General features: G+C 42.7%; 1 protein-coding gene and 1 pseudogene across 1 annotated transcript; one reads left to right on the top strand and one right to left on the bottom strand.

Moving 5' to 3' along the window:
• The first annotated feature begins 1 nt into the window (after position 1).
• Positions 2-4,053, top strand: LOC140368057 (uncharacterized). The gene is made up of 4 exons (XM_072454921.1): positions 2-107; positions 1,461-1,571; positions 1,647-1,770; positions 2,257-4,053. The coding sequence occupies exons 1-4, from the start codon at positions 51-53 to the stop codon at positions 3,918-3,920; spliced, it is 1,956 nt and encodes a 651-aa protein (XP_072311022.1). The 5' UTR covers positions 2-50; the 3' UTR covers positions 3,921-4,053.
• A 1,592-nt stretch (positions 4,054-5,645) lies between these two features.
• LOC140368058 (high affinity choline transporter 1-like) lies at positions 5,646-9,736 on the bottom strand (annotated as a pseudogene).
• Positions 9,737-18,433: the final 8,697 nt, after the last annotated feature.

Below are 18,433 nucleotides of genomic sequence, written 5' to 3' on the forward strand. Positions count from 1 at the left end.
TTTAATTGTTGCCGAAGGATACAGAAGTGGAGAAGTCGCAAACGAACTTCATGGTGCTGGTTCAAAATCTGCTCAAAAGTCCAACTGAACGGAAGCAATTCTTTAAGGTATTAAGAGCTTTTACTCATGTTATAACACTGTTCCCTTATCCAAAACATACCTGTAGTTGTATTTAGCTTAATTCATATTTGGCATGTGACGTGTGTACATGTAGGCTATTGTTTCCTTCCACCTTTGATAATTGTAATTAACATGTAGCGGTGCAGCGCATTGATTTTATGAACTTGCGGTCAAAGATTTCCTCTTCCTTGAGATGCTTCATTCACGGTCGCCTGCGTCCAAATGCAGCAGCTCGTGGTTCTGGTCTCCGCTCGTGGTTCTGGTCACTGCTCGTGGTTCTGGTCTCCGCTCGTGGTTCTGGTCTCCGCTCGTGGTTCTGGTCACTGCTCGTGGTTCTGGTCACCGCTCGTGGTTCTGGTCACTGCTCGTGGTTCGTGTCACCGCTCGTGGTTCTGGTCTCCGCTCGTGGTTCTGGTCACCGCTCGTGGTTCTGGTCACTGCTCCTGGTTCTGGTCTCCGCTCGTGGTCCTGGTCACTGCTCGTGGTTCTGGTCACTGCTCGTGGTTCGTGTCACCGCTCGTGGTTCTGGTCTCCGCTCGTGGTTCTGGTCACCGCTCGTGGTTCTGGTCTCTGCTCGTGGTTCTGGTCATTGCTCCTGGTTCTGGTCACTGCTCCTGGTTCTGGTCACTGCTCCTGGTTCGTGTCACTGTTCGTGGTTCTGGTCTCCGCTCGTGGTTTGTGTCACTGCTCGTGGTTCTGGTCACTGCTCCTGGTTCTGGTCACTGCTCCTGGTTTGTGTCACTGCTCGTGGTTCTGGTCACTGCTCGTGGTTTGTGTCACTGCTCGTGGTTCTGGTCACTGCTCCTGGTTTGTGTCACTGCTCGTGGTTCTGGTCACTGCTCCTGGTTCTGGTCACTGCTCGTGGTTTGTGTCACTGCTCGTGGTTCTGGTCACTGCTCGTGGTTTGTGTCACTGCTCGTGGTTCTGGTCACTGCTCCTGGTTTGTGTCACTGCTCGTGGTTCTGGTCACTGCTCCTGGTTCTGGTCACTGCTCGTGGTTCTGGTCACTGCTCGTGGTTTGTGTCACTGCTCGTGGTTCTGGTCACTGCTCGTGGTTTGTGTCACTGCTCGTGGTTCTGGTCACTGCTCCTGGTTCGTGTCACTGCTCGTGGTTCTGGTCACTGATCCCGCGGCCTCTGTGCAGCAGAGGTCAGGACAGGAGTGCCTCGCCGCCTTGCTTTGTTCTATACATCCCAATCGCCTCACTGACATAAAGTCACGTTTTTTCAGTAGATGCATTATTTAAAGTTGTAAACACGAGATGCCAAAGCAGAAGAACTCAAGAACATGGTTAAACGCTGATACATGTTCAATATATTTGTTTTTTTGTGTGTTTTCAGGAGATTTTTCCAGTTCAGTACGGCACAAAGTTTGACACGGCGCTACAGGCTTTGATCGCCGGCCTGGTGTGCAAACTGGAGCAATTTGTCCCTGTTCCTAATCTGACCCAGGTGTGGAAGTCATTATATCTCATTGACATACACATTTGTTCTACATGCTGTGACTAACTCAAGTCATTGTTTTAGCTGGGATCCATGATTTCAACTGACCCTGAGATTCTGGAGGCCTGTGGTGGGTTCATCCCTGACCCCGGTGACCTCAGGACTCTCCTCCTGCACCAGCAAGCAAAAGGAATGCTGGGGGTAAAAGGTACATGAGCTAAACTAACAAATGCTTTGTCATAACTACAGTTACAATTACTTAGTCCACCTACTTTTAGTTACTACCGTATTTTCCGGACTATAAGTTGCACTTTTTTCATAGTTTTGGCCGGGGTGCGACTTCTACTTATATTTATACTTATATACTTATACTCCGGAGCGACTTATATGTGATATTATTTGTTATTTTCACACTTGCAACCGCATTTCATACTCCAGTGCAACTTATGTTTTTTCTTCTCTATTATGCATTTTTTGTTATCGAGTCATAGTCCGGAAAATACAGTAATAGTTACTTGTCTGAGTTACTTTTGGTGATAATTGATTGCACTTCAGTGGTGGAGTAGGTATGAAATGTTTGAACTGATAAAGAATCGGATGAAGTGAAGCATTAGTAAACTTCAGTGCTTTGCTTGGTTTTACATTGATTAATCGCGGTGATCAAATTGTTAATCTAATTCATTTTGTTTTGCAGCCACTGTCTCCTCCTCTGTGGGCGACTGTGTGCTGTCTTCACTTGCTTTCAGGGCAAAACCCGCAGATCCCCCTCCTCCACCTCCCCCCACTCCCCCTCCTGAACCCCCCAAACCTACGGAAGACCCCCAAAACGACAACTGCCCCTACTCCCCCAGTGAAACGGGGGACTTGGGTGTCATATCAGACGACGACAATAACGACGACGACGACATCTCTGATCCCACTGCAACTTCAACTCTAGATAAAATGCAATACAGCAAACCACCAGACGAGGGCAGTGTTGCGAAAGAAAACGCTGTCCCTGGCACGCCGCATAATGAAAAAGACCAAACGGCCCAAGCGCAGTTGCAAGGAGAGAAACCAGACTTGCTCAAGACTCCTCTTAAATCCATCCCCATCAGAGTGGTCCCAGTGCCGGTCAAAGGATCGCCCGGTCCACAGGCGCCGGGCAGCGTGGGGGGCAAAGACTCCCAAAAGCCTCAAACGCAGCGGGTTACGTTGCACCAATGGGTGTCACAAATCGCCACCAATTCCCTGTCGCTGCCCGCCCTGCCGCCGCTCCCCCCCGCGCGCTACGACTACGACGATTCAAGTCCGAGCATAAGGAGGAAAAAGCAGATCCGCCCGCCCTCGGACAGATACACGTGCAGCGTGTGCGACAAGAGTTTCCCCTATCAGTCCAAGCTGATCGACCACGAGCGCATCCACACGGGAGAGAAGCCGTTCGTGTGCACCGCCTGCAACAAAAGCTTCCGCACCCAAGCGTTCCTCAACAACCACCTGAAGACTCACAGCACGTCGCGGCCGTACATCTGCGGCCAGTGCGGGAAGTGCTTTTCGAAGCTGCAGAGCCTGACCAAGCACATGCTCGCCCACAGCGGTCAGAAGCCCTTCTACTGCAACATCTGCAACAAGGGGTTCACCCAATCCACCTACTTCAAGAGACACATGGAATGCCACACCAGCCAGATGACGTTCCCGTGCAAGCAGTGCAACAAAACCTTCCCGACGGCGTTCAAGCTGTCCAATCACGAGCGCTGGCACACGCGGGATCGCCCGCACATGTGCGAGCGATGCGGCAAGCGCTTCCTCGTGCCCAGCTTGCTGAAGAGACACATGGGATACCACATCGGGGACCGCCAGTACCTCTGCTCCCAGTGCGGGAAAACGTTTGTCTACCTGTCCGACCTCAAGAGGCACCAGCAGGACCACATCCCGAAACCCAAGATCCCATGCCCCGTTTGTCAAAAGAAGTTCTCGAGCAAGTACTGTTTGCGGGTCCACCTGAGGATCCACACCCGCGAGCGGCCATACCGCTGCACCCTCTGCGAAAAGACGTTCACGCAGGTCGGCAACCTCAAGGTGCACATCCGACTCCACACCAACGAGCGCCCCTTCAGCTGCGACGTGTGCGGGAAAACGTACAAACTGGCGTCCCACCTCAACGTGCATAAGCGGACGCACACGTGTAAAAAGCCCTGGAACTGCGCGACCTGCGGGAAGGGGTTCTCCGTGCCGGGACTCCTGAAGAAGCACGAGCAGCTCCACGTCAGGGAGGCCGACCCGGAGTTTGCTGCCAAACGGCGACACAGGGGCAAGCACAAGAAGCACTCGCTCAAGAGGAAGTACGACGAGGAGGAAGAGGGCAGCGACGACTATTGACAATTTGTGTCGGGTTCGCCCCAAAGAATCTAGTTACTTTGAAATATAAGGTGCAACCTGGTTCACCGCTGTGACTTTAAAAGTGTTCAGAAGTAGATGAAAGCCCGATCAAGTCTGCAGCAAGTACATGACGTGACGGTATTTGTTTGTCCTGAATTCGGTTTCCCTTCTTGTGAGTCAATATTTGGGCTTCCTGAATCTATAAATAAAAATACAACAAGACATTTTAATGTAACTCACTATAATAGTACTACTGTTTCTGTGGCATAATATTTGAGCCTCCATAATAATTTTCCAAAAATAGATGTGTTTTTTATGGAGGATAAGAGTTGCTAGAATTGCTGAAAATGCCGAAACTATTCGTATTAAACTGCACTGTATTTTCAGTATATACCTTGGGCATCATGTAAAGGAAATGACAAAAAAAGTCTTGTAAATAAATGCTGTAAATGTCCAAGTGAGACATTGAAATTATGATGAACTTTTACTATGGATAGATTCCCTTTTCTTTCACAAAGTAGTGGGTAGGTACATTATATGTTGTGTTATTTGTTTGCAGCTATTTAAAAAAAAGACTCATTTTCTCAGTGTTCTTCTGGAGAGCACATCATTTGAAAGATAAAGGGGAAAAATACATTGAGTTATATAGATAAATAAAATGCACACAAAACATTTTGTCTAGAGTTGTGTCTTTTTCTCTTTTGTTTCTTAAAAACAAATAACTGAACATTTGACTTTTCTATATTGACCTTGAAGTTTAAGGCCGACTTAAAGTAGTTTGTACATGCTGTACAATATATAATATATATAATAAAGCTGCAGTACTTCACTGCTTTCACAGTTAAAGTGGATTCTGTAGGACAGTAGAGAAGTACAGTAATCTGCCAATACTATGACATCATATATGTACATGACTGAAGCCAGTGTGTGGCATCAGTGTTGCTTTTATGAGCTTTGGTGCTGATTGATTACAATCCCAGATATTAATGGCTCCACAGTATCTGGAAGTGCCTGAGGCTCCTGGAGTAGGATCTCTTTCACTGGTTCTCCCTGAGGTTTCTACTGTCCCCCAAAAGGTTTTGTAGTTTTTCCTTGTTGAGAGTCTTAGGACAGAGGATGTTGAGACATTTGTTAATTTCCTAAGAACATTGTAATCTATTTTAACTTTGGTCCTTTGAGGCAATAAATTGAATTGAAGGTGCATCTGCAAATTTACAAATGCCAGACTGATTTTCTCTCTTTAGGAAACTTAATTGAGCATTTTCTTTCAATTCATTCCAGAACAATATTGCCGTTTCCAATAATACTGACACTCACTGCTCTGGACCTTGTGCTGGAGAGGAAAGGGATAAAAGACTACCAACATTGGTGGCTGATTCATATCAAGAATTTAAAGGATAAGGAGTTCTGCATGGATACAATATTTTATGTCAATAACAATGCTGTAAATGCTTTTTAATTTTCAGAGTGCCTTGGATTTCTGGGAATATTCTACATCTGCTTTCCTGCACCTTTTACCCAAGTGAACAAAGCTGTTTTTGATTCAAGTTTGAAGTTTATTTTATGCTCCCACAAAATGATCCTGTAGCTATAGGTGCTAGTCTGGACAGACAAGAAGGACTGTTCTTAGGGGTACCCACTCATAACTGGTCATTTAAACTAGAGTCTATAAGAAGGGTCAGCTCTGTATTCCACAAATACTGAATGAAAAGAAACAGCCAGGAATCAGGGGTATATTTTTATTTGGTGTGTTCCCATTTGTTTTGAATTAGCCTATGGTAATTTAATATTATCCTATCTTTATTTTTATTAAGATGGCTTGATTTGAGTAGATTTTACTCACACAAAAGGCATATATTACTATTAATAATAAAAACGATCTTTGTAACAATTTCTCTGAAAAATTCAGTTAAAAACAAAAGGTAGTTCCCATCAGAAAGAAATATTTAGTGCCTCGTCAGTTTTCTCATCATTTTGAATCCTTTCCATGTTCAGTTCTGAATTGGCTACACCTAAAAAGCCTTTAGATGAGATCAATTGAGTGATCTGCGACACGAGCAGAATAGTTGCAAAGATGATGATGGCTACTGCAGTTCGAAAAGGGATCAAATGTTGCCTTTGACCGTTCTCCAGTATCTTGTCCCAGGGCAGAGGGAGCACAGAGGGCAGGCCCAGAGAAGACTCCCCGACCAGCGCTCGCAGGACCAGTCCCAACACGAAACCAGAACAGGCCCCGTAGTGGTTCACCCAGCGGGACAGGAAAAGGGTGCAAATGACCTGGGGCGTCATTATTGTGTACAGGACATCTGCACTGATGAACCAGAACATGACCACAGACGTAGTCGTTGTGGCCAGCAGCGCCCCCACCAGGCCACACAGGACAATGGACACTGATCACCACCACGATGCTCCTTTCGGACGCCTGGAGGACAAAACAGATGGGCATGAATATTCAAATGCATGCGTAATATTCATGTAGATTAGATTTTTCTTTTGATTTTTTTAACTTCTAGGTAATTGCTTAAATATATCAGAATAATGTATTAATGGCCACATGGAATTTGCTTCTGATACTGCAAGAAATGCTCTAATCTTCTGTCAGTTTCAGAACAAGTAAATAGTATCCGTGAAAGGGTTAGAATCCGAATGGCCATGGTAAAGAATGTTTTTGAATGTGACTTATTTGGATGTGATTGACTTGTAGCGCCCCCTAGAGGGCATGAGTGTGTGCAGATGACCAGCGTGGTGAGTGAGGTCAGAGTGATTCTTGTAGTATGCTGTGTGATGTGTCTACTGTCTATAGAAGAGAAGAGAGGTGGTCAGTGATTTCAGATGATTTACAATGTGCTGGACTTTGCTGGTTGGAGGAGTACAAGTCACAGTACCAGATTATTATTGCTGAGGTGAGGATACTTTCAATTATGGCAAATGGTCAAATATGACCTAGAGTATTAGAGTATTAAACTGTGTGGATATTTATGTTTTGATTGAGAGGAGATTTAATTTGTTCAATGCTCCTGTTAATCCTGACATGTAACTTTATCCTTGAGAGAACAATTTAGCAAACTCACGAGTCTCTAAACATGAGGCAAAGGAACAAAAGGCTCGTTTGAGTCAGAACATTTCTGGTTTAGTGTCTGCCACCTGCTTGTCTCTATATGAATATGTTATTAAGATGCATAAAACTATCTCTATGCCGGTGATGCCACGAGGCAAAGTCACAGGTCAGATCTGTGGAGAGGCAAGCCTTTTCACAGAAAGAATGCATGAAAGGTAATTGAGCATTTTGAGTTATTCAATAATGCCAAATAGATAAGTTCAATCATATACGGTATTCCAGGCAAAAGTAATGGCGTCTCTAGAGACAAGCAGGTGGCAGACTCCACCAGAAAAGTTAGACTACATAGGCTAGTGCACCTTTTAAACTGCACCTAATTATTTGGATGATTAACGAAGATCAACGAGCGTTAAAGTGTCGACAGAGAACATGGAAAAACGCCTGCAGATAAGCAGGACACTTCACGAGAAGAGAATTACGAGGTCTGGCTCAAATCCCACACATAGAGCTATTAATGCCCTCTTTAATCGACATCTTTGTTGGACTTGCATGATCTCACATACAAGATATTTGTTCAGATCTAAAGCAGATCTCTGCTTTAACTAAACGGGAGACGGAGGCGGCTGAGCATGTTTCTGATCACAACAGAACCTGATCACCTGAGCGTTCCACACAGACCGGTGCTGTTCTCCCATCAGCCATGGGGCCAATGGGAGTTTTGTGTCCAACAACTCCGATGTCACGAGTGGAAAGCCTGTGAGATCCAAATGGGATCAACACCGGCGGCTGCACCTTTCTGTACAGCACTTTGGGCTTTTAAAGTTTTTTGCTTTGTAAATAAACTTTGACATTGACATGTAACAATTTGCACCCGCACATTCACAATCCTGAAGAGGGAGCGTCCTTCTGCCACTCACGTGCTTGCACTGTAGACTTACTGCTTCAGCAATGATTACAAATGTCTCAAAATACTAAAACACGTGCAGTAGGAGCTCATTTATGTTACCAAAGTATTAAAATCTTTTATGTGGTTGACTCAAGAATATCTGTAAATAAAACACTTTATGAATGCCTAAAACCTCTTGGCGTGGAGGCAGGATTCTTGAGGTTTAATATATTTATTTTTCCTGTGTACACCTTTACACAACTCCTGGTGAAATCAGTACCTCTTTATTGAGGATGTTCTTGTAGATGTTTCGGGCGATTTGGGAGGCATCCGACAAAAGAACGGAGTCCACGGAGGACATGACTGCAGCAGCAAGAGCGCCCATACCAACCAGAGAGACAAAGAAAGGACACAGATGCTGTAGAGCTATGGGTAAGATGAGGCCAGCCAGGCCCTTTTCATAAGGACTGGGCCCACCAAACGAGGTCTGGTTCCAGTCTGAGAAACAAGATTTAGTTATGTTTATTCAAATTATTATTATTTAACAACTAATAAATGTATCCATGCATCGATCTCACCTGTGGATGCAGCCACAGCTCCAACCAGAACAGATGGGATTCCCAGAATTGGGCACAAAGCTGCTCCAGCAAAACAGGTGAGTTTTGCTTGAGCATCAGAGGCAGAGGAGAGTACTCTCTGGTAGAAAGCCTGGTAACAAATCCCTCCAATGGCCTTTTAAGAAACAAAACTAATAAAATCTACCCATTAATTGAAGTGCTTGACATTTTCAACAACCATTCAAACATAATAGACAAAGACTTTTACCAATAACAGCACATTATCCAGCCAGGCACCTGCATCTTCCAGCTTTATCTGACCAATCCATGGTTCCTGGTATATTTTACTCACAGCAGACTCTGTGATGTTGTTGAAGTAGGGACTGGTCAGGACAAAAGGCACACAGAGCCACTGAGGATTGAAAAAACAAATGTTGTCAGACGCAGGGGTAAGCAATATTGGCAAAAAGTAATATCTTGATATCGATATTCAGACACTATTTTAATAATACATCAGGATTGTGCCAGTAAACGTCTTGGTTGAGGTTAAAGTCTAGACCATAAAAATAACCACAAAAGTGCAGAAATATCACTTTATACCCTTGGTTTGGGAGATAACACTACAAAGTTTTGCCCTTTTTTTGAAGTCATTTTTAATCATTTCAATAGACAGTACATTTGATATTCTAATTTTGCGTATGTCAAAAACAATTGCAATATTATACATGTTTAGATATATCTCCACCACTAGTCACTCATTCATATATCCATTTTAATTACATCAAAAATGCATCAACATTTAAGGGTCTTACCAAACCAAAAAACATGAAGAGGAGTTGAATGACGTCGGTATACGCCACAGAGTAGAGTCCACCTAAAACGGTGTAAATGATGGCCACAACAGAGGAGAGGGTGACAGACAAGTACATGGAGATGTCCATAACCACACTTATAGTTGCTCCTGTTCACAAAAAAAGCACAGAAATTAGTCAGTTGTCAGTGAAGGCAATTTTTGACCACCACATCACTACCGTTTTTTGCCCGAGACTTACCAAGTGCACCTAGAATACAGGCCACCCAGAAAACATCTGCTATGAGAGAGGGAATGAACAGCACAGCAGCTATCGTATTTCCATACTTTTCCTGAAATGGGTCCATCAGTGTTACATAGTTCTTTGACCTCATTGGAGTGACAAAAAACAATCCACCTGCAAATCCAAAAAGTACACTTTAATCACTGTACAGAAGAACAGAACAAGGGTGCATTTCCTGAAGTGAATAATGTCACAATCCTTTCCCATTCACTTTCAATCCAGTATTCTATATCACTCTCGACTCTACTGTGACCCTGTCTTTCAGAGTGATGGGAAATTAGGACTGTTGCAACAGCAGTTCAAGATTGAAAACAAAATACTATCTTTTGAATGTGGCCTTTACTCACTCATGAATAGAAGAGATTTAAATATTCAGTGGGTTAAGACTTGATAATTATCTTGATATTGTCTCTTGTTAATCAATCTGGTACTGGTTTACGTGAATGTAATTTTGAGGCAAGAATAACAGTCAGGGAGTAAACATCAGAGGAAAGTGATGTGTTGCCTGTTCATTTTCTCACACTGGGCCATGTAATGTGAAATCCCCTCCCTGGTTGACCCATTAGAAGCCTCGGAAATAAATTGGACCTCTGAAGCAGAAACAAACTGAACCTTTCTATTGAGCCTCTTTTCACGTGATCGGCGCTTTCGTTGTGATCGCACTTCCGATGAGCAGGAGAATCAGAGAAAAGTCTTGCAGCTAAACTATGCTATAAAGTAGATTGATTTGGGTAAAATATCCAATGTTCACGTGACCAACAAGTCAACTATGCACCAGTTCCACGGGTGGCCCAAAAATGGCTTTTTAGTCTGTGTAGATTAGAAGTTATTTTCTCTTGAGGTCGGAAATCCTATGTTAACTACTACAACCGTATGAGAGAATGTAGAAACTGAGAGCCGGCTAATTTAAGTCAAGCTACTATTTGAAGAGAGATTTGTTACGACACATTTACAACAGAAGAGGACCAGTGCATCAGAACAGAGGTGAAGCATCGGGTTCTGTTCATTGAGAGTGACACCAATATGTATGTTGCCTGGGAACAAAAAAGTAAAACAGTCAGTTCCAAAGTCAGGAACCTCACAGCCCCATAACACAGTGGGTGGCACAGTGGCATTGCAGTTAGTGTTTCAGTCTTGTGATCAAATGTGAATATATGATTATATTTCTGTGATGTATTTTATCTGCATAATAGTGATATGACCATATTTGTATATTATCTGCATCATTAGTCTAAGAGAAAATGGATGTGTGACAAACTGCATTTGTTTGTGAAGGTGTCGTAAAGATGGGCCAAAGGATGTTTACCCTGGGGAGGGGTGTAACACCACAGGGGGGTTTAGGTAAACATTTCCGATGCGTTTTCTCCCATGCATGCCACACAAAAGTCTGATATTTCTGTGTCGTGTCCTATTCTAAGTTGAATTGTGTTCTCTGTGTGTTAAGGAATAGCATTGGTGTATGTCTCATTCCATCACAAGTCTCACAACAGGGTCTCGGATTCAATAACCGGACAAGGTGAGGAACTTTATATGTGGAGTTTGCATAACTCCAGTCCAGAGTTATGCAAACTCGGTCCAGCTCGACTCAGACGGTCCCTCATCTGCCTGAAGAGTGGGTCCAGCTCCAGTCTCCCTCGTGTCCGTCAGTGAGAGTCGGATCTCTCCTTCACTGGAACTCCTCCAGGTTTCTACGCTTTTTTCCCAAAGAGGTTTTTTTTTGTAGTTTTTCCTGGCCGAGAAGGAGAGTCTAAGGACAGAGGACCCTGGGACATCGTCCCTCGCCACCACAGACATTGTCTGACTCCCTCGCCACCACAGACATTGTTGATTCCTTTCTCCCTGTGGCCCTCAGAGGCAACTGTTGTTGTGATTTTGGGCCTTACAAAAATAAATTGATTTGATTTGATAACTCGTGGGTTTCCGCTGAGTGCTCTGGTTTCCTTTACCACACAAAATATGTACTATATAGTCCCCTCTGGGGCCAGAACTTCTCTGAAAATAAGATTTCAGATATCAGTAACACTACCCAGGTTAAATAAGTGTTCAATAAAATACATAAAATGTTTCTAGATATATTTCCTCTTCTTGAACATTTTCTACAAAAATAATAAAAACAATTATTGCAAACACGTGAGAAAACCAATGTTAATATTTGGTACTTTAGGTAGGTCAAAGGTCCCCTGTAGTCCTTGACCACGTTGCACACACTGCAGGAGGGATTTTGGGCCACTCCTTCACACAGATCTTCTCTAGATCTGTCAGGTTTCAGAAACACAGAGTTTCAGCTCCCTCCAAAGCATTTTTAATGGATTTAGGTCTGGAGTCTGGCTAGGCCACTACAGAAAAAGCCGTTTTCAGGCCGCTCAGGGAATCAGTGAATTGTTGACTTGTTGGTCACATGAACAATGGACATTTTACACAAATGAATCTAATTCATAACATATGGCGAGACTTTTCCCTCATTCTCCATTTAAACCAACAGAGTTCCCGCTGGACCGGAAAAGCGACTACAACGGAAGTTCTGATCCGAGAAAAAAAGAGGAAAAAGTGGACGGGCCGGAATAAGGTCAATGGGGCTGAAAGGATTAATCGAGTACAGCGTAATTCAATTATTTTTTTACTTCCTCAATGATTCATTTACTTTACAACCACATGGATCTGGGGCGTACAGAGACTTGTTGTGTTATCATTTCACACACAACTTGTTTCCACATGGACAACAGCGCAACAGTGGAAAGAGTGGCGTAATTTAAATGTACGAGTGTGACTGGGAATCACACGGGAAGCGGAGCTTTGTTGTGTGAAATGTGAGCATGTGCCAGATATTTCTGCAAGTCTTTAGCTCTAGGATTCTTCTTCACCTCAATGAGCGTTCTGCACTGTGCTCTCGTAGTCATCTTCATCCTCGCGTAGGGAGAGTAGCAACAGTCCTCAACTCTCTCCATTTATGGACAATGTGTCTAACCATGGACACATGAACATCAGGCAATGCTTCTTGAGAGCAGCAAACGCAAACCTGGTGAGTGTTTTTATAAAGGCAACTTTAACCAACACCTCCAATCTCAGCACGTTGAGTGGACTCAAGATCAGCTGAGTCCAGGCTCCAATTACGGTAGCTCTTAGAGAAGTCATTTGCCTGGGGTAGGGCTATTCAACATACCGCCATTTTCCCGAGGGCCAGGTTTTGCCAAGTAGAGTTGCGTTGCCAGGTGCACAACACGCCTCTGCTGTAACAATATCTTGGGTCGCACAAAATAATCCCCAACACTGTTTCATTACATTGAGTTAGGACAATACAATAACTATAAATTAGATTTTTCTGAGAAATAACATCCAAAATGCTTTAGCAACACTGCTTTGCAAATTTTCCCATCCAGTGCAGAACCAGAATTAAACTAGAACCAACCAAGTCTGAACCAGGACTAACCCAGAATCAAAACAGGTCTAAAGTAGAATTAAACAAGGACTCAACCAAGACCAAACCAGGTCTGAACTAGTGCTAACCCAGAATTAGGCATGGCAAGTTTATTTGTAGCGCACAATTTGTACACAAGGCAATTCAAAGTTCTTCACACGACAGGGGAAAATGCATTACAAAACCTTTCTGACATGAATCATACATTTTGTCTGTGCTTAAGTGATCTGCCAGATAGAAAACCAAATCTATTGGACCAACTCTATTGGACCGCAGACAGGTGGCTCATGGATGGGCACATCGCTTTTAGTTTGACGCACGCTATTTGCCTTTGCACACGTCTGTGCTGAGGGTATGCATCTTTCACGTCTCTCTCGTCGACGCCTCCACCATATGTATCTTTAACGACAAGCCCAGTCTTGTCTGCACCTTGTCTGATTTAGCTTTTGCTAAACTAATTCATACATCCATTTTCTACCACTTGTTCCCTTTCGGGGTCGCGGGTGACTGGAGCCTATCCCAGTGACTTTGGGCCTTAGGCGGGGTACACCCTGGACAGTGGCCAACTCGTCGCAGGGCCAACACAGAGACATAGACATTACAGACAGTTCACTCTCACATTCATTCACTAGGGCCAATTTAGAGTCACCAATTTTACCTAACACATGCATGTCTTTGGACGGTGGGAGGAGCCGGAGAACCCGGAGAGAACCCACGGTAACACGGGGAGAACATGCAGACTCCACCCAGAGAGATCATGTGATGTTGGTCTGGTCCGGGAATCGAACCCACGATCTCCTTCTTGGGAGGCAAGAACCGCCTTTGCCACCGTGCACCCCAATTAAGAAATACAGAAAACATAAATTTGAGAACAAAAAATGGTCCACTATCAACTCCATTCAGTTCAAAAAAACAAAACTAAAAAACATAGCAGACGATTAAGGCAAATGGATTTTAGGCAAGGCAAGTTTATTTGTAGAGCACAATTCATACTCAAGGCAATTCAAAGTGCTTCACAGCAGGAAAAATGCATTAAAATCACAAAAGAGATAAAGACATAAAAGAGAGGAGTGCAAATGAAATCATTTGAGTCTTGATTGTAAAAAGTTCTTATTTATAAAGAGCTATTCATAGGTCCAAAATCGTTCCCTCCACTCGTTCCTACTGCCATCTTGAGGACGAAAGCCGCATATTGAACTGTGGGCTGTGCCAAAAAGTCTAAAAACGAAGGATTCCTGTTCTGTAACATCGCCAAAGAGCCCGTCGCCAGAAATAGAGGGACCAGTGGACTTATCAATCACTCCAGACTCCAGTGGTGAGCTATTTGTTCCGGGCCTTTAGCAGCTGGCTAATGCTATGCTTCTATTCACTAGCCTACTTAAAGACAGTTTTAACAAGCCTAATTTCTAAACTGTCCAGATGTTAAATTTTAGGATCAGACAGTCAGCTGCACACAAAGTCCTGACTCTTGAAAGCTTTGAGGGCTTGTCTGGTGCAGAAGGCTTGTGGACATGGAAGCTTGAACGTAAATGTCTGCAAACATTTGTAACATTGAGTGTCGTCTGCGACTTGCAGCTGTGGACACGGATCAAAGTCCATAACTTCTGTCCTCTGTAAGTAACAACCCTTTTCATTTTCAATTTTATGTGCTGTTTTTCATGACTATTTAACAGTGGAAATAGGCAACAACATGTGGTGATGTCTTCAAAATGACAGTGTCATCGTCAACAACAACGTGACTGAAACCCATGAATGAAAGTCCTATTTCTCTGAGTCAAAGGATTACTTTAATGCAGGGGTCTCCAACCTATAGCTAGTGATTGCATATGTGATTGTGAAACTTCCCGCTACAGTAAATAACAAACATTGGCTTTTGGATCATTTCAGGAAGGGTTTCAGAGCAGATTTTTATCCCCCAGCATTTGTAGTTGGCAAGAAGAACTGTGATCTCTTCAGCTTCCACAGAATCATAGTTAACAAGTACATTGCTGATTACATCGTGTTCATGGGAGATGAAACGCCGGAGAAAACTTGTCTTTATGTCGCTGTAAATCTTCCCGAAAAGCATTTCCACAAGAAAAGGAGGGGCAAGTTTAAGAGGGAGGTACCCGCAACCTTGAACCTCCTTCACAAAGTTCCTACCAATAGCATTCCATATTACATCAGTAAAGTCATGTCTAAGAAAAGGCACTTTATATGTGGTTCCCAGGGTGCAGTGTTCATAAAATGCTCCCCACATAAACATTTTTGAGTAATCTGTACCACAAACCTTCTCCAGAGACATTTTATTGTTTTGCTAAGCATACCATTGTCTTCATGTCTCTGCTATGATGCCTTCTGGACTGAGAGAGTCCTCATTGTTAGTTGGATCTGGGCCAGATGTAATCTCTAGGTCAGAGTTGTTTGCATTTAAAAGAGAATGACTCTCAGCATAATCTGAACTATTCAGAGTGAAAGAATCATCAACAACAAATGTAGAAACAGCACTGTTTTGTGTGTAGTTGACCTTGTGCTCAAATCCTTGGATAGAATATAAAGCCCTGGAACAGTCTCTGGTGATTGTGGACTATTACAGTAGCAGCACACAACTGTGACTTTCATGGATGGGCAAGCAGACTTAGGGTGTTCAATATAGTGAACAACACTCACACACACAAAATCTAATACACAAAGGGTGGCTCTGAATCCAGTCACCCACATGAAGGGCAAACACCCTTTTTATTGAGCTAAACTCCTGCACTTGGTTAGAGAGATTAAATAAGATCGCTTCACCAACAAAATTCATCACCGAAAATAGTGTTCTATGATGTTAAATGTATTTCCAACTAACGTCTAATCATTAGAAACGTGAACAGAGCGTTAAGAAACAAAAAAGTAATTAGTCCGATTGGGAAAACTGGCGGTGCTCTTGCTTCACTTCACTTCCTCGCACATGCTCAGTTAGGGCAAAACCTGCAAACATCCAAGATTGTAGGTTTTTTCAGCGTGGTTTGAGCATAGAGCCATGTGTTTGAGGCTGTGTGGTCCTCAAAGCATGTGCAGAGCTCTAATAGAAGCTGCTGTCCGCTCTGGTTCTAAAAGCTCATGTTAAACAGGCTTATTTTGATACATTTTAGAACAACTTATATATAGTTGTGCCTCACGGTAAATTGAGACTTTATTGGTAAATCACTGCTTGCCTTGATTGCCTTGTGCCACTGTACTGTTAACATAGGTTGTGCCTTCATTGGGTTGCCATTCCTCTTCCTCGAAGGTTGATCATCCGAAATCACTGTTTTGACTTTGGTTGCCAAATAAAACCTCAATATTGGCAGTGTTGAATATGTCTACCACAGACATATTATGTTATGTGAAAATCCCAAACATCAAAATCACTCTCGATGAATTTGTTAGATTTTCCTTGCTGAAAAAACAAAACTTTTCCTTGTTCTAGATAGAATGTCATTAAATCCTGCCTCATTGTTTAACTCTGACCTGCTTACTGGTAGTTATTTTGTATTCAGCGTGGATCCAGCCTATTTCAATTATTCGCTGAGACTGTTGGGCTCTTTTTTGATTATGTTAAATGGTCCTGGCTCTTCTTCCACATTATGAGTTTGCTTTCTAACTTGCAGTCTCTCCTACAGTTTCTCAGTCCCTGTTTTCATTGGATGAGATTAATCCGCGCAATTCTGTCTCCATAGGATGTCAGGCGATTCTCCAAATCTGCATCTTCCATCGGCAAAAGGACGTCTCTGTCAATCTGAAAGCAGTGGGATAAAAAAAATAATATTGTGACATTATTTTAAGGGAGGTGCGAAACAATGTTGGCACGTTATTGTTTTGTAATGAGACAGATAATGTTCATGTTTATGTAGTATGATGGTCATATGTAAAGTATATGTGTGCAACATAATAGGCAATATATAGGCAGAAAAGTAACCTTATGGTCTAAGAATGTCACAACTTCAGACAGTTCTAAGTCATGAAAAATGGCCAATTAATTATTTGACTATTCAGCAGCTTTTAGTGATAAAACACTAGTCAATGCATAAAAAAACATACTACAGACTATTAAGCAATGCACATCAAACATATGTCCTCCTCCAACACTGGGAATGACTATTTGAATGATCCACAACTGTAAGCACAAGAGTGTTGGTGAAAAAGGTAATCAGTATACGAATCAGAAAAGGGTTTTTGCCATCGTCTGTGAACATAATTAACAAACTGCTTTGGCATTATTTTATTTTCCCTTCGCACATTTATTCGATTGAACAAGATAAGATAGCCTTTATTTGTCCACATAATGGAGAAAAGGTTAAGGTGCAATATACAACAATGACTAATAATTGCAGCAAAATATATCAAAAAGGGCATGTATTCAATTTAGATTTTGCAAATAAAATAAAATGGTCTCGGTCTGAATATACACAATTTACAGTTGGTCAGCACAAAACACCAGTGCTTCAGTCTGCAGCGCAATCACAGTTACTAGACCCTTTAGCTTACAAGTGTTATTTAGGCTTTGTCTGATGGCACTTGCACGGGTTTATCGTGGCTATAAGGCTGTATGTGGCAGGTTGTTGTTTCCCTCCCCGCTCGACTGACCCGGGTTGCGGTTATTAATGGGATATAATTGTAATTTGATTAACAATCACATCATGGAAATCTTGTGGGTATATTTACAACCAAATTGATGGAGTTGTGCGTCATGCAGCTACCATCATGGTTGTAGGCCTATGAGAAAGAAAGATGGGTCCATCGCAGCAGAGGCCGACACAATCAGCGCTGGCCCGCGGCCAGGTGCTGTGAAAGGTCAGCTTGACCCCTCCTACGCTCCTTTTCCCCACGTCATGCTCATCCCTGCGGTGCGCTCATGCCACAGCGGCACTATGTGGGAAACTTCATCACCAGGATTAATGTCAGACCAAACCATCCCAGCATCACCAAGACCTATGGTTAACCATGAGCATGATAAGAGACCCACTAGACCCACTAGCCTAAAAGCCCCCGTCTTACTTACAAGTTTGATTTTTCTAATATGATATATTTATAACAATACAAGAGGATCTATCCTTACCTGCTTTGAAAAGACGGTAGAAATCGGGGTAAATAACTTTATCCACGTAAATGTTAAGAGTTTATTCTCGTAAATTTACACGTTTAGTTAAATTATGACTTCATTCTTGTTGAATTATGACTTTACTTTAGTTAAATTATGATTTTATTCTTGTAAATGTATGACTTTTTTCTGGCTACAACTTTAATCTCATAAAATGATGTCTTTAATGTTGAAATGTTACCAGTTCATTCTCGTAGTGTCCTCCATTGTTTTAAAGTTGGGTTAAACTCTGTCGTAACATAGTTCTAGCATTTTCTTGTTTTTAAGGATTTCATTGGCATTGAAGAACATTGGCTTATAAAAACAACCACAACAAAAAATAAATCTTTTGAAACATTAAAGTCTGTGTAACAATAAACTGTGCAACATTTTAACACAAGGCCACAGATAATACCAAGT

Source organism: Eucyclogobius newberryi, unplaced genomic scaffold, assembly GCF_026437365.1.
Source record: "Eucyclogobius newberryi isolate DKJ021-1_F unplaced genomic scaffold, fEucNew1.0.hap1 SCAF_2, whole genome shotgun sequence".
Taxonomy (NCBI): Eukaryota; Metazoa; Chordata; class Actinopteri; order Gobiiformes; family Gobiidae; genus Eucyclogobius; species Eucyclogobius newberryi.

What these genes read in the sequence shown, in the direction of transcription:
- LOC140368057 (XM_072454921.1), top strand. Translation starts at nt 51, where the DNA reads ATGGTGCTGGTTCAAAATCTGCTCAAAAGTCCAACTGAACGGAAGCAA. An exon ending in CTGTTCCTAATCTGACCCAG is followed by an intron (nt 1,572 to 1,646) that starts GTGTGGAAGTCA and finishes TCATTGTTTTAG; the next exon opens with CTGGGATCCATGATTTCAAC. An exon ending in AGGAATGCTGGGGGTAAAAG is followed by an intron (nt 1,771 to 2,256) that starts GTACATGAGCTA and finishes TTTGTTTTGCAG; the next exon opens with CCACTGTCTCCTCCTCTGTG.